The 23,451-nt window shown below is 38.4% G+C and overlaps 1 protein-coding gene across 1 annotated transcript in view; it reads right to left on the bottom strand.

The window, feature by feature from the left end:
- Positions 1-4,084: 4,084 nt before the first annotated feature.
- CFAP91 (cilia and flagella associated protein 91) overlaps positions 4,085-23,451 on the bottom strand; it is a 98,121-nt gene continuing 78,754 nt past the window's right edge. Inside the window, exons 17-18 of the mRNA XM_065942109.1 lie at positions 21,450-21,602; positions 4,085-6,128 (exon numbers count right to left, since the gene is read on the bottom strand). Of these exons, the coding sequence (XP_065798181.1) occupies positions 21,451-21,602 (152 nt within the window). The 3' untranslated portion in view covers positions 4,085-6,128; position 21,450. The remainder of the gene's footprint in view (positions 6,129-21,449; positions 21,603-23,451) is intronic.

The raw sequence follows: 23,451 nt of genomic DNA, 5'->3' as shown, positions 1-23,451 counted from the left end.
AGTTTCCCTATGCTAAATATGTTCCTGGTATACTTCTTCCATCTATTTACTCTGATTATTTCTCTTTTTATACTTAAAGTTCTAAGTATCATATAGTTGGGTTTGGATTTCTTTTTCTTAAAAATCCATTTTGACAGTGTGTGCTTTTTATTTGGAGTGCTTAATCCACTTGTATTTAATGCATGTTATAGTTGAGTTTGGGCTTCCCTGGTGGCTCAGATGGTAAAGCGTCTGCCTGCAATGTGGGAGACCCGGGTTCGATCCCTGGGTCAGGAAGATCCCCTGGAGAAGGAAATGGCAACCCACTTCAGTACTCTTGCCTGGAAAATTCCATGGATGGAGGAGCCTGGTGGGCTACAGTCCATGGGGTCGCAAAAAGAATCCACCTGAAATGCAGAAGATGCGGATTTGATCCCTGGGATGGGAAGAAACCCTGGAGAAGGGAATAGCAACCCATTCCAGTATTCTTATCTGGGAAATCCTGTAGACAGAAGAGCCTGGTGGACTACACAGTCCACGGGGTCATGAAAGAGTTGGACATGACTCAGTGACTCAACAACAATAGTTGAGTTTAGGTGTACTATTTTGTTTTTTGTTTTCTATTTGTCCCACCAGTGTTGTGGTCTTGTTTTTCCATTCTCTCCCACATCTGGGTTAATTTTCGGTATTCCTAGTCACCCTAATGATGCATGGAGAACTCGTCTTAACCCTTCTGTGATTTCTTTCATTTAATTTCTGGTTGGTCTGCTACTCATCCCAACTGAGACTACATCTTTGAGCTAACACAGCTGTGGGTTTTTCCTGTTTATTTCTAACCAAGTTCACTAATTCTCATATGAAGTCACAAGATTTCACCCCCATTGCCTACCCTAAATCTAAGTCTTCCAAGTCTGGCACCGAAAGCTGCTGGGTTAGAAGACTACCATTTTGCTGACTGAGCTAGGTGAGGGGATGGGGGTGGGGTGGGGTGGGTACAAGACTTAAGCTATTCTTACTTGAATCTTCAGCAGGTTTTCAATTTTTGTCCATCTGTGGTAGATTTCTACCACCCTAAAACAGGTGCTTTTGACAGTTTTGTCCAGTCATATATATATATATATATATATATATATATTTTAGTAAAGTGGATTGCTGACCTCTTCTTTCTGTCATAATTGGAAGCTGACTGTAATTGTTTTAATATAATGTATTTAACTTTTATTTAAAATAAAAATGGTGAGATTATCTCTGCATCTTCTCTACATCCTCTGTTGGAGGTTTCTCAGGTTGTTGAATGCTGTTTGTGCAAGGATAAATGAGATAAGTCCCTTTCAGGATATAATACAGAGATCCCTTACTCCTTTTATGACTTTCCTGATTTCTTGATAGTATCCACCAGTTGAATCATAAAAAGTTAAATATTATTTACTTGAAATTAATGTTATAAATTAGAATTATGTTCTTAAAAACTCATACCATAAAATACCAGGACATCATAAATGCTTCCCAAAACCACACAAATGTTTGCTTCAGGCTTCCCTGATAGCTCAATTGGTAAAGAACCTGCCTGCAATGCAGGAGATCTAGTTTGATTCCTGGGTCAGGAAGATCCACTGGAGGAGGGATAAGCTACCCACTCCAGTATTCTTGGGCTTCCCTTGTGGCTCAGCTGGTAAAGAATCTTCCTGTGATATGGGAGACCTGGGTTGGGAAAATCCCCTAGAAAGGGAAAGGCTACCCACACAGTATTCTGGCCTGGAGAACTCCATGGACTATATAGCCCATGGGGTCGCAGAGTCAGACACAACTGAGTGACTTTCATGACCTAATACTCACAAACCTTAGGTATGAAGAACTTCATGCAGTAAATGCTTATTGAGAGATCAGTAATGTGCCAGAGATTGTGCCAGGCACCAGGATATAAACAGATGAACATATGAGATACAGCTCCCGCCCTCCCTTTCAAAATATCACTGAAACCTGTACTGAAGACATGTCTTCCATGGTAAATCTCTCTGAATGGTAAATGCTTGGGGAGGGTCAGTGTCTTTGGGAAAGTCTTCTCCAATTCTAAACCTTGAATGCACATCAGATCACTTAGATTTTTTTTTTTAAGATACCCCTGACTTGCTCCTTTTCTAAAGATCTATCTTAATTGGTCTAGAGAGAGGCTGAAGAGTCAATTTTTTAAAGGATTCAGATGATTTTAACATGCAGCCACAGTTGAGAACTGGCCCTTGTTCCCAGTTTTCTTAATATTTGATACCTACAATAAAAGATCTTATCTTCTTGGGCTCCAAAATCACTGCAGACGGTGACTGCAGTCATAAAATTTTAAGACACTTGCTCCTTGGAAAAAAAACTATGACCAACCTAGACAGCATATTAAAAAGCATTACTTTGCTGACAAAAATCTGTCTAGTCAAGGCTATGGTTTCTTCAGTAGTCATGTATGGATGTGAGAGTTGGACTACAGAGAAAGCTGAGCACTGAGGTATGGTGAAGTGTTTTGAAGTGTGCTGTTGGAGAAGACTCTTGAGAGTCCTTTAGACTACAAGGAGATCCAACCAGTCCATCCTAAAGGAAATCAGTCCTGAATATTCATTGGAAGGGCTGGTGCTGAAGCTGAAGCTCCAATACTTTAGCTACCTGATGAGAAGAACTGACTCCTTAGAAAAACCCAACGCTGGGAAAGATAGAAGGCAGGAGGAGAAGGGGATGACAGGATGAGATGGTTGGATGACGTCACCAACTCGATGGACATGAGTTTGAGCAAGCGGTAGGAGATGGTGAAGCACAGGGAAGTCTGCCGTGCTGCATTGCATGGGGTCACAGAGCTGGACACGACTGAGCAACTGAACTGACTAAAGATACCTTCTTCAATGGTTTTAGTTTTCTGGGAAATTCTTCTGTTGTCTGGTAGTGGGGGGGATCCCTTATTGTCAACACTTTAAGATTCTACAGAACATGGGGCACTCACTCCTCCCCCTTCCCCACTTAGGACAGCCTATCTGTATTCTCTCTCTTACTCTTCTTCAAGTGAAATGGAGAAGCTCATCTGATTGGTTAGAGACTGAAATCTACTAGCTTACTTTCCATGTATGCTTACTGCATAAAAGTACTCCAAGTCTTAGTAGATGGAACTCTACTCCCAGGTGGGTACCAGGATCTAGAATTAAGAGGGAGAAGAGTTAGTAGTGGGAGCTGCCCTAAACTAATATATACTCAGAATTCAATTTGTCTGAGAGCTCTGTGCTTCAGGAATTTGGACTCCCCAACAATTTCATGCCAACAGTTTCTCATCCCCAAAAGATCCTTTACTCACACTACAAACTTCTTCCTTGGACTGTACCTTGCCTATTTTTAAGCATTTTGGAGAGAGGCAATGCCTTTGTCAAGAAGCACACAGATTCGCTGTAACTAATTATGCTTCCATGCAAAAACCATTTCCTATCTCAGAAATCAAAAACCATTTCCTATCTCAGAACTTGGTTTGTTGTGATTGTACATTACTACTTACTGTACTAGTGTGGCAGCCCTAACCCACTTCATGGCTCCAGCTGTCATGATCCCATGATTTTTTTTTTTAATTTTTTTTTTCATTTATTTTTATTAGTCGGAGGCTAACTTTACAATATTGTAGTGGTTTTTGCCATACATTGACATGAATCAGCCATGGATTTACATGTGTTCCCCATCCCGATCCCCCCTCCCACCTCCCTCTCCACCCGATTCCTCTGGGTCTTCCCAGTGCACCAGGCCCGAGCACTTGTCTCATGCATCCAACCTGGGCTGGTGATCTGTTTCATCCTTGATAGTATACTTGTTTCAATGCTGTTCTCTCAGAACATCTCACCCTCACCTTCTCCCACAGAGTCTAAAAATCTGTATATCTGTGTCTCTTTATCTGTTTTGCATATAAGGTTATCATTACCATCTTTTTAAATTCCATATAGATGTGTTAGTGTACTGTATTGGTGTTTATCTTTCTGGCTTACTTCACTCTGTATAATAGGCTCCAGTTTCATCCATCTCATTAGAACTGATTCAAATGAATTCTTTTTAATGGCTGAGTAATATTCCATTCACAGCACTTTAAACCCAAGTTTTGCTCATCACTCAGGATATTTTGTTTCCAAGAGCAAAGACTAAGGTGGGGGTGTTTGGACTCAAGTCATTAAAAACAGAGTTGCCAGTATCAGGAAAAAGCTTTCCTTTCTTAGTAAATTTCAATTAGCTAATGAGGATTTTGTAGTATCTTATAGGTTTTTTTCTTGTCTAAACACAAAGCTTAGTTTAGAAGATAATAAAAGGATAAAAATTTTTTAGAAAATATTCTATTGTAAGTTTCATTTTATGTTCTTTATTATAAGCTGCTTTAAATCCTTTATTAAAGTAGGCATTGATTTTATAGTTCACTGTGGTATAGCAGGGGTGGGCAAACTATAGCTCAGGAACCAAATCTGGCCTGCCAGTTTTTGTATAAAAAGCTTATTTTTGGAACACAGCAGTGTTCATTCATTTGTTACCCTTTTTTGTCCTAAAATGGCAGAGATGAGTAGTTGCAACAGAGACCATCTTCCCTGCAAAGTCTACTGGCTCTTTAGGGAAAGTCTCATGTTCCCTGCAGTACCACATTCTTCCTCCCACCTCCTCTCCCATCATCCAACTCATGTCTTCTCATTTTGTTTTCCTGATTTTTCATTTCAAAAGTGAATAATACCTTTACCTAGTTAATGTTAGCATTAAAAAAAAATTTTTTTTTTTTTTGACTGCACCAGGTCCTAGTTGTGACATGTGTAATCTTTCATCATGGCATGTGAACCTCTTAGTTTCAGCATGTGGGATCTAGTTCCCTGACCAGGAATTGAACTCAGGCCCCCTGCATTGGGAGTGTGGAGTCTTACCCACTGGACCACCAGGAAAGACCCAGGGTTAGCATTTTTAAATGAACAAAATAAAATTCAATTGCTGCTTAATTGTACACTACTTTTCTGTTGATAAGTGATCCTCAAGGCAAACAAAACAAAAAAATTAAAATGTTGCCCCAGTCATAGTTTTTCTCGAATAAGGTAAAACTCTTTCAGGTTTGTATGACCAGGTATTTTTTTCAGCTGAGAAAAATTTTTATTATAACTCTGATTATTGTTTCTGTTTTGGTTTCTTCTTTAAGAATTCTAGTTGCTTATAGGACTGGTCATTCAGGGCTAACCTCTGTTCTTATTAATACTTGCTTCAGTTTTCTAGGGGGCCATTTCTTTTTGCATCCTGTTAAAAACACCAAACAGATAGTCTGAAGCTTTTCTTGTTTCCATAGTAAGATATTTTCTAAGATAGGCTTTTATTCTGTGTTCACATAGCATACACTTTCTTTTGTAAGTTCTTTACATGAGTCCCATGTTGATTTTTTTGTTGACGCTTTTGGTTACTTATTATTTTTCCTATTTTCTGATCTTTAAATGAGGAGAGATCCATTTAACCCCGACTCTTGTCAGCATGTGGGATGGGCAGATAGTTCTCCAGCAGCACCCTCTCCATGGGTGTTTCATGAATATACTTCTCAGAGTTAAAGCTCAATGGTAACTTGACATGACATCGCATGGATATACTAGGGCTTATCTTTCTGTTTCTCTGTAGACAAATGTTTGGATTTCCAGTTCTGAGCCAGCATAAATAGTACTGCTACGGCAGTCTTGTCACACCTGTTAGTGCACATACTCTGCATTTCTACTGGACAGTGAAATACTGGGTCATGGGATTGCATGTTTTCAACCTTAACAGATAATGCCAATACACTCTGAACAGCAAACCAAAACCACTTAAGAAATATTCAGTAACATTTTTTTACTGATTTATATTTGACTCAACAAGCCGGTATATCTTTGTAGTGAACGAAATGTTGAAATGAGACATGAGAAAATTTTCTCTTTAGGTAGAGCATCTAGGAAATACCAGGGAGAATAAAGCTCCTTCATTTGATTGTTATTACTGAAAATCACGTTAAATCATTGGGAGTTTAAAGAAAAGAAATCTGTTTCCTCATGCATCACACACTGACAAGCCCTAAGAGCTGCACATCTTGGAAGAAGGACAGACAACTGGAATTCTCTATGATGATTTGTACAGCTTCTCTTTAAAAAGATCATAGTCTGTAAAAAAAAAAAAAAAAAACAAACACAGATGTTTATGATTATGTCATCTTTCTAGAAACACACATCCGAAAAATTACTGTGATACAATTACAGAGTCCAGACATAGCTCAGTTCTGCTGCCTTTGGGCCCCATGATCCAAACATTTCCTAACTCACAGGGTCTCAGTTTCTAAATTCTAGCACTTAAAAAAACTTTACATTAACTGGGTTATAACTGAAAAATTAATACATACACATCGTAAAAAAATTTGAGACTACAAAAGGACAGAAACGTGAGGAAAGTAAGCCTCTTTCCCTTCAGTCTGACCTCCAGTCCTCAGTTTACATGCCCAGCAACAGTTGCTTACTAAGATCTTGTTGATCTTTCCAGGATTATTCTGTGTATTTGCAGGCATAATACATCTATGTACATGTTTGTATATAGAGATATTTCTAACTTTTAACCATAGAATATGATACATAAAGGAAAGTATAAAAAAATCAATGTGCAACTTAATGAATAAATGTGTATTACTAATCTCTGTAGATATTACCCAAGTCAAGAAATCCCATAAGCTCCCACTGAGTCCCAATGACGACCCTCTCCCTGTCCTCTAAAAATAATCTCTACTCTGCAATACAGTAGTTTAGTGCTGATATTGATCTTGATAGAGTCTCATACTGTAGATTTTTCTTAATTTGGCTTTTTTCAATTCTTATTATATTTTTGAGATTCATCCATGTGTTTATATTTAGTTCTTCATTCTTTTTATCTGCTGTAGAATAGGAATTAACAGACTTTTTCTTCAAAGGGCCTGACAGTAAATATTTTAGACTTTATGGGCCAAAATACAAAAGTGCGCGTATTATGTAGGTACTAAAATAACAAAAAAGAAAACAAACTCATTGACAAAACTCAAAAGATAGTAATAATAATTGACTACAGGGGGTTTTTTTTGCAATACAAGTCTCCTGAAGAAAAGAATGAAACTCTTACTTAGGGAACACCATTTTGATTAATTGGGCTTCAGATATTAAAACTGACTGCAGATGATCATCTGTTACTGGTGATGTGCAATGAGACTTTCCCCTATTTCAGTTTTGAAAATGTTTTTTAGACAAATATATATCACTTATTATGTGGAATCTAATAAACAGTACAAATGAACTTATTTACAAAACAGAAATAGACTCACAGACATAGGAAAGAAACTTAACCAAAGAGGAAAAGGGCAAAGGAGGGATTAATTAGGAATGTGTGATTAATAGATACACACTACCATGTATAAATAAACAACAAGGATTTGCTATGTAGCCAGGGAACTACATTCAGTAGCTTGCAATAACATATAACGGAAAACAATTCTAAAGCCAAATCCTTTTCCTGTACACCTGAAACCAACACAGTGTGTAAATCAACTGTATTTCAATTTCAGAAAAGTCTTTCACAGACAGGTGCTGGCAATTCTGATCTCAAGCCATAAACATATGCTTTAAAAAAAAAAATTTTTTTTTAAATTTTTGACTGTGCTGGGTCTTCACTACTATGTGGGCTTTTCCCTAGTTTCAGAGAGCAACGGATACTCTACTTTTGGTGGGCGGGTTTCTCATCGCAATGGCTTCTGTTGTGGAGAACAGACTCTAGAGCGTGCAGGCTTCAGTAGTTGTGGCATGTGGGCTCAGCAGATTTGGCTCCCAGACTCTAGAGCACAGGCTCAGTAATTGTGTATGAGCTTTATCTTCCTGGATCAGAGACTGAACTCTCTCCTACATTAGCAAGCAGACTCCTTATCACTGAGCCACCAGGGAAGCCCCAAGCATATACTTTTAATTGTGCATATTTATTGCCTGGAAGGCACTTACAAAATTTCAATACCTTCTTCTCTTGATATTTAATGCCTTTTAGCATGTTATTACAATGTAGATTAATCACTTCCAATTGAAGGTTATAATCCTTCCATTATACACACTTAAATAACTTTGATATATGGAAATTTCCTTTGCACTTGTTTCAAGGTTCAAAAAGTGTTTCTGGAATTATAGTTTAAGTTCAGAAAATACATTCACTGCAATTATGCATGGGAATAGAGACCTTATTTTTTTAGCTTTGGCAGCAGGGGAAGTATATAAAGTAGCTTACCATTATTTGTGATTCAGACAATGTTAGTTGCCACTGAAATGACTTTACCATAGTATAAATTCTGCATATAAGCTCTGTGTCACTTTGTAATTTTAGGTTGGATTCATAAAAAAAATACTACCAAGTCTGCAGCAAAAGCTGATTCCAAAGTCATTCACTATTCCATGATAGTGGTTGAGGGTAGCTTTCTTACTTAGAAAAATCTCAATTTTGTTTTGAGTTCAAAAAAATCACACTACAGTGTTACCATTGCTAAGCCATCGAACATCAAAGTCATAGGGCAATTTAAGATATTCTGCTATTTCTGACCAAAGAAAAAATCATGGAACATGGAATTAACAATGATTAAATCCTCAAGACTGAGTGAGGATCACATTAACAGCTAGGTAAATAACACATGATAGATTCAAACTTTTTTCCATTAGTAAAAGAGTTGTCTACCAAAACCCTAAAGCTCTGGGGGAAAATCGGCCTTACCTTTGGGGCTTCTCTAGATTCCAGTCTATACTCCCCCACCCCCACCATAGACTCTTTAAAAGCCTTGCTGGTTTCTGCTTCCCCTAGTAAAGTCTTGTGCCTAGACGTTACCAATGCCCTGAGGGGGAAAAAAATGGCCAGTGATCACAGATCACTTAGGAAGAACTCTTTCCTGCCTACCCTTTAGTTCATTGAGTACCCTTTATTTCCACAGTTCTTCCCTGTCTTTTAAAAATGACACTTAAAATACATCAATTATTTTTTCTAATTGTTGCAGGTACCTACTATATCCTCCCCAGCATCAGAAGATGTCTATTTTCTGTTTTAATTTCTGCTAATTTAATTTCCTTCCTTTTACTTTTTTTTGCATCTAATTTCTTTTTCTAACTTCTAAAAAAAGGATACTTAATCTTATTTTCATCTTTTCTGTTCTAATAAATGCCTTTAAGCCTACAAATTTCCTTCTAAACGTCACATCAGCAGCATTTCACAAATTGGATTATTTACATAGCATTTTTGTCATTTTTCAGCTCAAAATATTTTCTAGTTTCTGTTATGATACTTCCTTTGAACAGATTATTTACATTTGCATTTCTTAATTTCCAAACATATTACAATTATCTTGTCATTGATTTCTAGTTTCATTGCTTTTTTTTTTTTTTTACCAGAGGACACACGGGTACGATTTCAACTCTTTGAAATGGTTGATACTTGTTTTATGACACAGTATATAATCAGTTTTTGCAAATGTTCTGTGCGTGCTTAAAAATAATATGCATCCTGGAGTTGTTGGGTATAGTATTCTAAAATGCCCATTTAAGTTTCTTAACTATGTATCTCAAAATCTTCCATTTTTTAATGTTTTTTTTCCTCTGCTCAGTGTATCGGTCTCTGATACAGATTAACATTTCCTAGAATCATGTTGTTGTTCAGTTGTTCAGTCATGTGACTCTTTGTGACCCAGTGCACTGCAGCACACCAAGCTTTCTTGTCGTTCACCATCTCCTGGAACCTGCTCAAACTCATGTCCACTGAGTCGGTGATACCATTGAATCATCTCATCCTGTTGTCTCCTTCTCTTCCCACCTTCAATCTTTCCCAGCATCAGGGTCTTTTCCAGTGAGCCAGCTCTTTGCATCAGGTGGCCAAACTATTGGAGCTTCAACTTGAGCAACAGTCCTTCCAATGAATATTCAGGGTTGATTTCTTTTAGGATTGACTGGTTTGATCTCCTTGCAGTCCAAGGGATTCTCAAGAGTCTTCTCCAACACACTTAAAAGCATTAATTCTTCAGCACTCAGCCTTCACATCCATACATGACTACTGGAAGAACCATAGCTTTGACCAGATGGACCTTTGTTGGCAAAGTGATGTCTCTGCTTTTTAATATGCTTTCTAGGTTCTCCACATCCTCTCCAACATTGTTTTTTTGTTTTGTTTTGTTTTTTAGATCTTCATAGAACCATTCAACTTCAGCTTCTTCAGCATTAGTGGTTGGGGCATAGACTTGGATTACTGTGATAATGAATGGTTTGCCCTGGAAATGAACAGAGATCATCCTGTTGTTTCTGTGATTACACCCAAGTATTCCATTTTGGACTCTTGTTGACTACGAGGGCTATTCCATTTCTTTTAAGGGATTCTTGCCCACAGTAGTAGATGTAACAGTCATTTGAATTAAATCCTCACATTCCTGTCCATTTTAGTTCACTGATTCCTAAAATGTCTATGTTTACTCTTCCCATCTCCTGTTTGATCACTTCCAATTTACCTTGATTCATGGACCTAACAGTCTGGGTTCCTGCACAGTATTGCTCTTTACAGCATCGGACTTTACTTTCACCACCAGACACATCCACAGCTGGGCGCTGTTTCCGCTTTGGCTCAGCCTCTTCATTCCTTCTGGAGCTATTTCTCGGCTCTTCTCCAGTAGCACATTGAGAACTACTGACCTGGGGAGTTCATCTTTCAGTGTCCTATCTTCTTACCTTTTCATACTGTTCATGGGGTTCTCAGGGCAAGAATGCTGACGTGGTTTGCCATTCCCTTTTCCAGTGGACCACATTTTGTCAGAACTCTCCACCAAGGCCCGTCTGTCTTGGGTGGCCCTACACAGCATAGCTTATAGTTTCATTGAGTTAGACAAGGCTGTGATCCATGTGATTAGTTTGGTTAGTTTTCTGTGATTGTGGTTTTCATTCTGTCTGCCCTCTGATGGATGAGGATAAGAGGCTTACAGAAGCTTCCTGATGGGAGGGTCTGGCTGGAAAACTGGGTCTTGCTCTGGTGGGCAAGGCCATGCTCAGTAAACCTTTAATCCAGTTTTCTGCTATGGGTGGGACTGTGTTCCCTCCCTGTAGTTTGGCCTCCTCCAAAAAAGCCATGTTACTAGATATATTAAAATTGTGAATCACTTTGCCTTCCCAGTGAATTAAACCTGAAGTGTCCTTCTTTTGCTCTAGTAAGTGCTTTCTGGCTTAAAACCTCCTTTGTTATTAACATAGTTACATCAGCTTTCTTGTGGATGATGTTTTCATGGTTCTTTTACTCTTTTTGTAACCATTCTGAGTATTTAGACTTTATATATATCTCATAAAATTTTAGGTATACATATGTCTCATAAAATTTTAGGTATACAATTGAGTTTAATTCAGTCTGACAAATTCTGATTTTGAGCATTTAGTCTATCTACATTTAGTGTAATTAATGATAAATCAGTGATAAACACCTATCATTTTATTTGGTGCTTTTTATTGGTTCTGTTTCCTTTTTCTCTCCTTTCTGTCCTCCTTTTGTATTGAATGTTTTTTGTTTATTCCATTTTCTTCTATTGGTTTAAACCTCACACATGTTTTCAGTATCCTTTAGGAGTTACCCTAAAGGATACAAAATGTTTCCTTGAGTTATCAGGTATCATGTTAGATGATACTATTATCCTCCTAGACAAAGCAAGTGCCTTAGGACAATTTAATCCATCTATGCCCTTTCTAACTTACATATTGCTACTGTTGTATAACTGAGTTGCTGCCATTGTTGCTGTTTATTATTGTTGTTATATGCAGTCAATACATATTTATCCATATGTTAATCCTTCATTTATCTCCAGCTTTCCAATTTTCCTTCTGCTTGAAGAACATCTCATAGTGACAAATTTTCTATTTCATTTATCTGAAAATGTCTTTTTACTGTCATTCTCAAAGAATATTTTTGCAAGGTATACAATTCTACTTTATTAATACTATTTAAGCATACTGAATATATCATCCCAATATTTTCTGTTTTTGTTTCTGATGAGAAGTTAACTGTCAGCATAATTGTTGCTCTTCTGAAGGTAATTCATCTTCTCTTTCTCAACACTTTTAAGATTTCTTTTCAGTAGTCATATTAAAATGCATATAGATGCAGATTTCTTTTTGTCTACTCGGGGTTAAGAAGCCTTCTAAACATTGACTTTTATCAGTTTCAAAAAATTCATATTTTATATAATTTCCCAACAATATCTTGTTAGAAGTCAAAGTTCTTGAATCAGTAGTCCACGCCTACTATCCTTTTGTCCCTTCCTAAGGATTAAGTTATCCTACCACTATCCTCTTCTGTAGTTTCCAAGTCTTTGGCTCTCTGATCCTTTCTACATAAATTATTCTGATTTTCTACTTTGCTAGTTTTTTCTTCAGCTGTATATAACTTGCTCTTTGAGTTTCTCATGTTGACTGCTATAGTTTTAAATTCTAGAATTTCTACTTTCTTCAAAATCTGCTATATATTGTTTTTTTAAGTCATTTCTTGTTCTCTTAAAATTTTCAATATTGACTTTCATTTCTTTGAACATACTAAGTGCCTTAGCTCAGGATGCCAGAACAAAATACCTTAAACTAGGTAGTTTAAATAGCAGAAATATATTTTCTTTTTCTTTCCTTTTTTAAGTGATAACTCTTAGTATTTACTCTCTTAAAATTTTTCATATGTAATAAACAGCAATGTTGATTATATTTATCATGTTTATTTTATCCCTGGTACTTATTTATCTCATAACTGAATGTTTATACCTTTTGATTGCATTTGTCCAATTTCCCCTTTTCCTACTACACCTCTGGTAACCACAAATCTGATCTTTTTCTGAGTTTGTTTTTAAAGTATACTTGACCTACAAAATTATGTTAGTTCCAGTTACACAACAAAGTGATTCTATTTTTCTATACATGTCAAAATGATCAGTATGATAAGTCTGGTTATGATCTGTCACCAAGCAAAGATATAACATAATTATTGACTATATTCTCCAAACTGTATATTTCATACCCGTGACTCATTTATTTTGCAGCTAGAAGTTTGTACCTCTTATCTCCCTCACCTATTTCTCTCTCCCACCCACCCCTTCCCTTCTGGAAACCATGGCAACCACCTGTTTGTCTCTATAGCTATGACACTGTTTCTATATGGTTATATTTTCTGTTTCCTTTTGATTTTTAGATTTCATATGTAAGTGAAATCAGACAGTATTTGTCTTTCTCTGTATGATTTATTTCACTTAGCATAATAGTCTCTGGTTCCATCCATGTTGTCACAAATAGCAAAGTTTCCTTCTTTCTTATGAGTAATATTCCTCTGTGTGTATTTACCACATCTTTATTCATTCATTTACTAATGGGTACTTATGTTACTTCTATATCTTAACAATTGTAAATAATGCTGCTATGAAAATAGGGGTACACATACCCTTCCTAATTATTGTTTTCATTTTCTTTGGATAAATACCAGCAATGGAATTGCTGGATCATACAGTTGTCTATTTTTAACTTTTTGAGGAATCTCCATACTGTTTTGCATAGTGGCTGTAGCAATTGACATTCTTGCTGACAGTGCATGAGATTCTCTTTTCTCTACAACCTCTCCAACACTTGTTATTTGTGGTCTTTTTGATAACAGCCATTCTGACAAATGTGAGATATGATGTGATATCTCACTGTGGTTTTGATTTGCATTTCTCTGATTATTGACGTTGAGGATCTTTTCATGTGCCTGCTGGCCATCTGTGTGTTGTTTTTGGAAAATCTACTCAGATCCTCTATTTTTTTTGAAGTTGAGTTATGTGAGTTCTTCATATGTATTGGATATTAACCCCTTATATATATGTAAATATATATATTTATAAATTTGCAAATGTCTGGCAAATATGTATAAATTTGCAAATGTCTTTGCCCATTCAGTATGTGGCCTTTTCATTTTGTTGGTAATTTCTTTAACTGATGAAAAGATTTTTAGTTTGATGTGGTCCTATTTATTTATTTTTGCTTTGGTTCCCTTGCGCCTCTCTCTCTCTCTCTATATATATATATAAAATGAAGGTCAGTGCCAAAGAGCATCCTGCTTATATTTTCTTCTAGAAGTTTTATGGTTTCAGTCTCATATTTATTTTTGTTCATGGTGTGAGGAAGTAGTCCAGTTTCTTTTCCGTGTAGCTGTCTTGTTTCCCCAACACCGTTTATTGAAAAAGCTGCGTTTTCCCCATTATATAGTCTTGCCTCCTTTGTTGTAGATTAATTGCCCATATAAGTGTAGATTTACTGGGCTCTCTGTTCTTTTCCATTGGTCTATGTGTCCATTTTTATGCCAGTACTATACAGTTTTAATGCTGTAGCCCTGTAGTATAGTTTGAAATCAGGGTGTATGATATCTCCAGCTTTATTCTTCTCAAGATTGTTTTAGTTATTAGAAATTTATTTTCTCACAGTTCTGGAGGGTTGAAGTCCAAGATCAGGTGCCAGCATGATCAGTTTCTGGAGAGGACTCTCTTCAAGGCTTGTAGATGGCTTTTGTCTTGCTATGTCCCATCTAATTCTATCTCACAGCGGTCCTCATTTCCAAATGACATCATATAGGAGGTTAGGGCTTCAACCTACAAATTTTGGGAGGACACAGTTCACCGTATTGTATCCCACCAAAGCCTCCTGAAATCATGTTCTTTTCACATGCAGGATACATTCGTTCCATCTCAACAGCCCCCAAAGTCTTAACTCATTCAGGCACCAATTCTAAGGTCTGAAATCCAAATTCTCATCTAAATCAGAAATGGGTGAGACTCAAAGGTATGATTCTTCCAGAGGCAATATTCCTCTCCAGCTGTGAACCAGATACATTATGGGACAGGCATAGGAAAGATATTCCCATTCCAAAAAGGAGGAATCAGAAGGAAGAAAGGAATAATGGGTCCCAAGCAAATCCAAGGCCTAGCTAGACAAATTCTATTGAATCTTAAAGCTTGAGCTTAATTCCCTTTGGTGCAATGTCCTGTCTTCTAAGTTCACTAGGATGGCAGCATTACTCCATGGCTCTGGGAGTGGCCCCACCCCTCCAGCTCTGCTGTCCCCCATCTCCATGGCCACTTTGGGGATCCAGGTAGGGTGCCATAGGCAGTCCTGCCCTTCAGTTCTGGGCAGAGGCCATCTGACCTGTTGAAACTGAAGCGGTGGTTGATAAGCTCTGAATCGCTTTCTGTATTAGTTTTCGCTCTTCTTAAATAACGGTGCACATTTGCAGCATAATGGCTCTATTGTATAATCCTGTCAAACCCAACAAGTCTGACAGCCTTCCTTCATTTCATAGTGTATCCATTCCTTCATTTCAAACTGGCAGTGTTCCTACTCTTAAAATTCCATAGACTCTTTATTATATAGTTGTTCGGCTACACCCTTAGAATTCTTTTTCAGAATGGACTTTCTCACTTTTTGAAATATGGCTAGGCTGAGAATTTTCCAAATCTACAAATCCTTGTGTTTTTTTGCTTAACAATTCCTTCTCCAGTTTCTCTCTCCTTTCATATTTTACCATAAAAGCAGTCAGAAGGAGCCAAATTGCTCCTTCAACACTTTGCACAGACATCTTCTCAGCTAAATATCCAGTTTCATTGCTTAGAAGTTCTATCTTCCACAAAACACTAGAACACCAAGTTCTTTGCCACTTTATAATGTGGATTGCCCTTCCTCCAATTTCCAGTAACACATTCCACATTTCCATCTAAGACCTCGCCAGAATTGCCCTTAACATCCATATTCCCAACATGCACTTCAAAAATCTTCCCATCTCTACACACTATCTAGTTCCAAAGTTGCTTCCACACATTTAGGTATTGTTACAGCAACTTCACTCTTGGTACCAAAATCTGTCTTGGCTTGGACTGCCATAACAAAATACCATGCACTGGGTGGTTTAAACAACAAAAATGTATTTTCTCACAATGCTGGAGGCTAGAAGTGTATAGCAGTAAGCATAGTTATTCTACAGTCTGTGTCTAATAATTCCAATTTTAGATCTCTTTAGGTTTGTTTCTATTATCTGTACTTTCTGCTACTTGTTCAAGTTGTCATGTACCTGTGTATCCTTGTGTTTGGAACTTGTTCATGAAAAATTCTGAAAATAAATTGAGGTCTAGGATGATGCCAACTTGCTCCAAGGAGAATTTAAGTTTTGTTTCTGACAATTTCTTTGAGGCAACGGGAATCAAGGATCTTTTAAATTCATTTTGTGCAAGGTTTTGGGGATCATTTGGGTGATTAGAAGCTAAATTGTAGTCTATTCAAGGATGGTTACTTCTAATGAACACTTTCTACTAGGGCACAGCCTTGTGGAGTCCCAGCCTAAATGGAGGATGTTCACCAGGGCCTCAACCTTGACTCCAGTTTTTGTCCCTCTGGTCTTATAAAGCTTGTGAAAGCACTGCTCGGCTTTTCAGCCACCTACTATGAGAATAATTATTAATCTTATTAAATTTGCAGGTAGAAATAGTGACTACTCTAACATTAAGGCTGATTTACTATTTAAATTTGTTAATTTTATATTGGAGTATAGTTGCTTAACAATGTTGTGTACATTTCACGTGTACAGCAAAGTGACTGAGTTATACATACCTGTGTATCTATTCTTTCTCAGATTCTTTTCCCACGTAGGTTTTTACAAATACTGAGCAGATTCCCTGTGCTATACAATAGTTCTTTGTTGGTTACCTATTTTAATACAGCAGTGTGTATATATATATATATGTCAATCTCAAACTCCCAATTTATCCCTCCCCCCCACCATTCCTCACTGATAAGCATAACTTTTTTTTTTTTATTTGAGTTGTTTCAGTTTTTTGATATTGAGCTTCATGAGCTGGTTGTAAATTTTGGAAACATCCCTTTTTGGTCACAGTGCTCCCATTCTGTGGGTTGTCTTTTTGTTTTGTTTATGGTTTCCTTTGCTGTGCAAAAGCCTTTGAGTTTAATTTCCCATTTATCTATTTTTGTTTTTATTTCCTTTACTCTTCGAGATGGACTGAAAAAGTTATTGCTGTGATTTATGTCCGAGTATTCTGCCTGTGTTTTCCTCTGAGTTTTATAGTATCTGACCTTACATTTAGGTCTTTAGTGTATTCGGAATTTACTTTTGTGTACAGTGTTAAAGAATACTCTAATTTCATTTTTTACATGTAGCTGTCCAGTTCAGTAAACACTACTTACTGAAGAGACTGTTTTTTCTCCATTGTATATTCTTGCCTCCTTTGCTGTAGATTAACTGACCACAGGTGCAGGTTTATTCTGGACTTTTTATCTAGTTCCACTGATCTATGTTTCTTTCTTTTTTTTTTTTGCCAGTACCATACTTTTGTTTCTCCTGCTACATTTGTTTTTTCAGGGAAAGGCACTTTATTTCAAATACAGCAATGTGTACATGTCAGTCCCAAACTCCTAATCTATCCCTCCCAGCCTTCCTCCCTGGTAACCATGATTTTTTTCTCTAAGTTTGTGAGTCTATTTCTGTTTTGTAGATAAGTTTAATTGTATCATTTTTAAAAGATTCCATATGTAAGTGACACCATGATAATTTGTCTATCTGACTTACTTTCCTTGATATGATAATCTCTTAATATGATATGTTACTGCAAATGGCATTTCATTCCTTTTTATGGCTGAGTAATATTCCATCACATACATGCACCACATCTTTATTCACTCATTTGTCGATGGACATTTAGGTTGCTTCCATGCCTTGATTACTGTAAACAGTGTTTTAATGAACATTGGTGAATGTATCCTTTTGAACCATGGTTTTCTCTGGATGTATGCCCAGGAGTGGAATTGCTGGATCACAGAGTAGTTCTATGCTTAGTTTTTTAAGGAACTTCCATACTGTTTTCCATAGTGGCTGCACCAACTGACATTCCTACCAACAGTGTAGGAGGGTTCCCTTTCCTCACACCCTCTCCAGCATTTACTGTTTGTAGACTCCTTGATTGCCATTGTGATTAGTGTGAGGTGATAATCTCATTGCAGTTTTGATTTGCATTTCTCTAATAATTAGTAATAAGCATCTTTTCATGTGCCTCTTGGCCACTGGCCATCTATATATCTTCTTGGGAGAAATGTCTATTTAGGCCTTCTTCCCTTTTTTTTTTTTTGATTGTGTTGTTTGTGCTTTTGATACTGAGCTGCGTGAACTCTTTGTATATTTTGGAGGTAAATCTCTTGTCACTTACTTCATTTGCAAATATTTTCTTCCATTCTATGGGTTGTCTTTCTGTCTCATTTACGGTTTTCTTTGCTGTGCAAAAGCTTTTAATTAGGTTTCATTAGTTTATTTTCATTACTCTAGGTGGGTCAAAAGAGATCTTGCTGCAATTTATGCCAGAGTATTCTTTGTTTCCTCTAAGAGTTTTATAGTGTCTGGCTTTACATTTAGAGCTTTAATTTATTTTGAGTTTAATTTTGTGTATGGTGTTAAGAGTGTTCTAATTTCATCCTTTTACATGTAGCATGTCTGCTGATGGGTAGGGCTTTGTTCCTGACCTGTTGACTGTTTTGCCCAAGGCACCCACATTGAAACCTACAGACTGTGGGGTGGGGCCAGGTCTCAATGAGAGAATGGCAGCCTCTAGGAGGCTCACACCAATGAGAACTCCCCAGAACTACTGCTGCCAGTGTTCTTGTCCCCACAATGTGCCACAGTTGATCCCGCCTCTGCAGGAGACCTTCCAGTACTAGCAGATAGGTCTGGCCCAGTCTTTTATAGGTTATCGCTTTTCCCTCGGGTCACTGTGAGTCATGAGACCCTGAGTGCACTCTCCACACATAGAGTTTCTGTTTCCCCAGTCCTGTGGAATTTCTCTAATCAAACCTTGCTGGCCTTTGAAGCTAGATTTTCGGGGGCTCCTCCTCCCACTGCCGGACCCCAAGGTAAGGAGCCTGACATAGAGCTCAGATCTTTCACTCATGTAGGAGAGCTTCTATGGTAAAATTTTCCAGTTACTGGGTCACCCACCTGGCATGTATGGGATTTGATTGTATTGCGCCCCTCCAGTCGTCTCACTGTGGCTTCTTCTTTGGATGCAGAGTATCTTTTTTGATAGGTTCCAACGTTTTTCTGTCGATGGTTTTTCAGCAGTTAGTTGTGATTTTGATGTTTCCAGAAGAAGAGGTAAACTCACGTCCTACTTCACCATCCTGTCTCAGTGGTATGTCTCGGCTCACTGTTATAATTTATATTATTGCCTTAAGTCAGCCCTCATCAACTCCCTGGAGAATTCCATGGACTGTATAGTCCATGGACTCGCAAAGAGTCAGACACAACTGAGCGACTTTCCCTTTCACCATCTCCTATCTTCCACCAGAAAGCTGGGTCTTTATACGTCCACAAGATGCTGTGATATGCTGCCCAGCTCACTGTTTCAAGACCAAAGCACTCAGTCCTTCATCCACCTGGAGCACTGGCTGGCAATGCCTTACAGCCGAGTTCTTCCCAGTGTATGCGCAGATTCTTTCACTCACTCTCAAACATCAACTGGACAGGGAGAGATCCAAGGGACCCAATGGAGGTATTGCGCTTCTAAGGCTGATTTTTAACACAATAATAAGTTAGGCAAAATGCTTTGATTTGTGAATTTATATTATATAGCTATTATATAGATATAACATTACATGTAAATATATGGTTTATATTTTCAGTAATTTCGGAGGTTATATCATTATTAATGAAAAACAAAGGATTTTCTGCTGTAATTTACAGCCATAGTTTGGTATTTAAGAATTCTTTATCTGTTTTCTCTCTGGTCTTTCTTAACTGCTCCCTCATCTCAATCTTCCTACCATCAGCCTCTTTGAGATTTAAGGTCCCAATAGATTTCCCTGCAGAGGGCCTGTTGGTCACATATTCATGTGTAAACCTTAAGGAAACTGCAAGGAAATTATTTGTATAAGATTACACAGTTAGTGGTAGGCTGCCAACACCCAAACCTCCTCGATGCCAGGTTCAGATTGCCCCCTAAGCCTTAGTGCCTTCCCTAACCTGATAGCACACCCTCGAGGGTAAAACAGCAAGCAGTGTGCCTCTTACCATGGGAGGGTTAAGGGAAAAGTGACAGGTAAAGGTTCACTCTGTTCCCCTTCTCATGAAAATTTTACTTATCAGATTACTGATAAGGTGGTATATGTGTCAACTATGTTACTAAGCAACACTGGGCTTCCCACGTAATGCTAGTGGTAAAGAATCTGCCTGCCAATGCAGGAGACACAGGAGATGTGGGTTCGATCCCTGGGTCAGGAAGATCCCCTGGAGGAGGAAATGACAACCCACTCCAGTATTCTTGCTTGGAAAATTCCATGGACAGAGAAACTTGGCAGGCTATGGTCCATGGGGCCACAAGGAGTTGGACACCACTGAGCGACTGAGCACGTGTAAGCAACATTACTTAAGGTGAAAATGACCCGATTAGTAACTAGCATCTGACTGGGAGGGATTTTAAATAAACTATTAATACCTAACAGGAAACTGTAACTTTGAGGTTTCCTGAGCATGCTGACTTTTGTAACTGGGCAGATTCATTGGGGGGACCCTGGAAACTATGCCAATGGAATTATTATGAGAGAGACTGGTCCCAGGGCATGTAAACCAAGGCAGCTTCTGCACCTACCTAATGTGAAGCTCTTTTCCTTGCACCTGAGCTTTGTAACCTGGGGACTACAGGATTTTGATACATGGTCCTCTGTGTGGATTCAGCAAGAACTCCTGCAGGAAGAGACCCCGATGCTGTGCTGCTGGAAGCTGCAGGGCCTTACAGCTTTCTGAGGAGATTGATACTCAAATCATACCAACGTGGCCTGTGTTCATCTGGTGAGTATGAATGTTAGGTGCACCTAAGACCCAGCCTTGTGGCTACTGTAGAGGGCATCAGGGCTCGAATTGGGCAGGCTGTGCCTCATGCCGTGCTGAGCAGCCAGCTCAATGTGACAGGAGTACCTCATCTAATTCCATGAGAACAAAGTTTTTGTTTTAAATAACACAAATAATTTTGTAGCTTTATTTGTGATAGAGTATAGTCATTTGCTAACAAAACCTACAAAAATAATTTTGAGTCCTGTTTTTTGGTCAAAACAGTCTAACTGCTGTCATATCAACTAACAGTTTCAATAGCAGATTCCATAACCGAGATGAAATGCACCAATATTTTCCCCGTTGTATTCCCGCATTAAGTCTAGGCTGCCACAGACAGAAAGCACGAGGGTACTTTTTTCTTGAATTTGTGGTGGAAGCCTTAGCAGACAGTAACTGCTTCAGGCCTGTCAAACAGATGCATGAAGTGCACTAATTTAAATGGGAGTGCTTCATTTTCCACATTATGATTACAGTGCAGCACAGAGCTCCATGCTGCTGCTTGTCCTCCAACTCCTTTCCAAATGAAAAATCAAACTCACCTTAGGTGTTTTGCTCATTTTCAGTTTCTCCCTCAGGTAGCTCAGTGTCTGATGTCTGCCGTTGCTCAACAAAATGCGTCTTGAGCATGTCCTCTGTGTGCCTGTGGATGATCTGATGGGCTGCCAGGATATGCTTCCGCTGAGCGTTCCTCACTGTGCCGAAGGGACAGGAGATGTGTTACTCTGAACGTCAGAACATATCATTCCCAAAGGTTTTCAGGAGAATAGAGACAGAAATGATAACTTTGCAAGCCACATATTCTCTTGCTTAAAGCTGACTGGATTAAAGAAAATTTTCTGTGGTTTTGGAAGGACACAGTCCAAAGGTAATTCAACCTAAATCTCAATATTGCTGCTCACTCTTGTTCAATCCAATCACGCTCCTCCCGACTAGGTTTGCCTCCACTCCACAGCTGAGCGGCTCCCCTCACCTGGAATACCTGTACTCCAGATCCTGCCCTTCTGCAAAGCCCAGCTCTCCAGGAAGTCTTTGACTGAGGCAGCTCACATTTATCATGACCACACTTGAGTTTGTACCAGTCTATTCAGTGTTCAAGTGCTTCAGGTGAGTTACATTTTATTTTTTTACCTAGATTATAAATGACCTAAAGGTAAAGATCTTGTCTCATACTTCTGTTTATGCTTTAGTCCCTAATATGAAGGGTACTTGTTGACTGATGAATTTGAATTCATGGCTTTAGATGTTGTTCGTAGTGCTACATTCTAAGAATATTTATTATCAAGGTTTAGTACATTAAGCATCCCATTTTCCTTTTGAAAAGTGGTAACTGTGATGATGATAGTGGTAGCAGTTAGCATTTGTCCTTACTTTGTGCCAGGTATGGTTTTAAATAGTTGGCATATAATTATTCATTTAAACTACTCACAACCCTAAAAGAGAGTATTATTAGTATCCCCATTTTTAGATGAGGCAGCTGAGACACAGAAATTAGGTGATTTGCCAAAAGTCATACAGCTAGTAAAGCACAATAAGAAGTACCATGGCTTCTATGCTGTTCAGATGTCAGCTAGTTTATATAGGGTAAGTCACACAGCAACTTAGAACACTTCACAGCAGTATGGTTGAAAGAATGGGAACTTTGGAGCCACATAGACCATGGTGCAATCTGCAAATTGTGTAACATCTCTAAGCACTAATTTCCTTAACTAAAGTATGAGAACACATCTATAGACGTTATAAGAAATTTAGATAAGGTATTCCTAAAAATGCTTAATACATTTTCTGGAACTTGGTATGCATTTAAACCTTGGTTGTTACTATTATTTTCATTTATGTACAGGTCTTCAAGGTCATTCCCATCTATCAAGTTTTAGAAAGATAAGAGTTGGTGGATTAGGAAGACTCTGAGCTCAACTCCTCTCATGGGCACAGCAAAATTACAGCTATTTGCAGAGAAACTATGGATGAGAAAGGCCAGAACCTACCAGAAAAGATCTCTACAACTAAAGTTAATACAGAACAAACCATAAGAAGATAGGTAGGATGGGCAGAATTGTGCTATACCCCTGGGAGGCAACCCTCAAACAGGAAAATTACTACAACTTCAGAGATTCACCCCAAGGAGTGAGGAGTTTGAGCCTCACACTGGGCTCCACAGCACAGGGGTCCTGCGCTGGTTAAGACAGTACTGGAACATTTGGCTTTGAAGACCAGCAGGGCTTGCTTTCAGCAGACCCTGTGAGAAATAGACTTCACTCTTAAAGGACACACACAAGATCTTACACACTGTGCGACCCAGGGCGGAAGAAATAATCTGAAAGGACCATGGGTCCAGCCCACCCGTTAATCTTGGAGCGTCTCCTGGGGTGGTAGAAGGCAACTGGACCTCACCCTGGGGACAAAGACACTGTCAGTAATCACTTGGGGGAGCTTATTCTACCACATGGATACTAGTGGTGGTGAGCACTATTTTGTAATCTTCCCTCTAGCTTATTAGCCTTGGAACCTAGGTACACCCATCAGCCTCCAGGCACCAGTAAT

Source organism: Muntiacus reevesi, chromosome 8, assembly GCF_963930625.1.
Source record: "Muntiacus reevesi chromosome 8, mMunRee1.1, whole genome shotgun sequence".
NCBI lineage: Eukaryota > Metazoa > Chordata > Mammalia > Artiodactyla > Cervidae > Muntiacus > Muntiacus reevesi.
The sequence above is the reverse complement of the archived record's forward strand: the minus strand, read 5'-3'. Positions and strand labels throughout refer to the sequence as shown.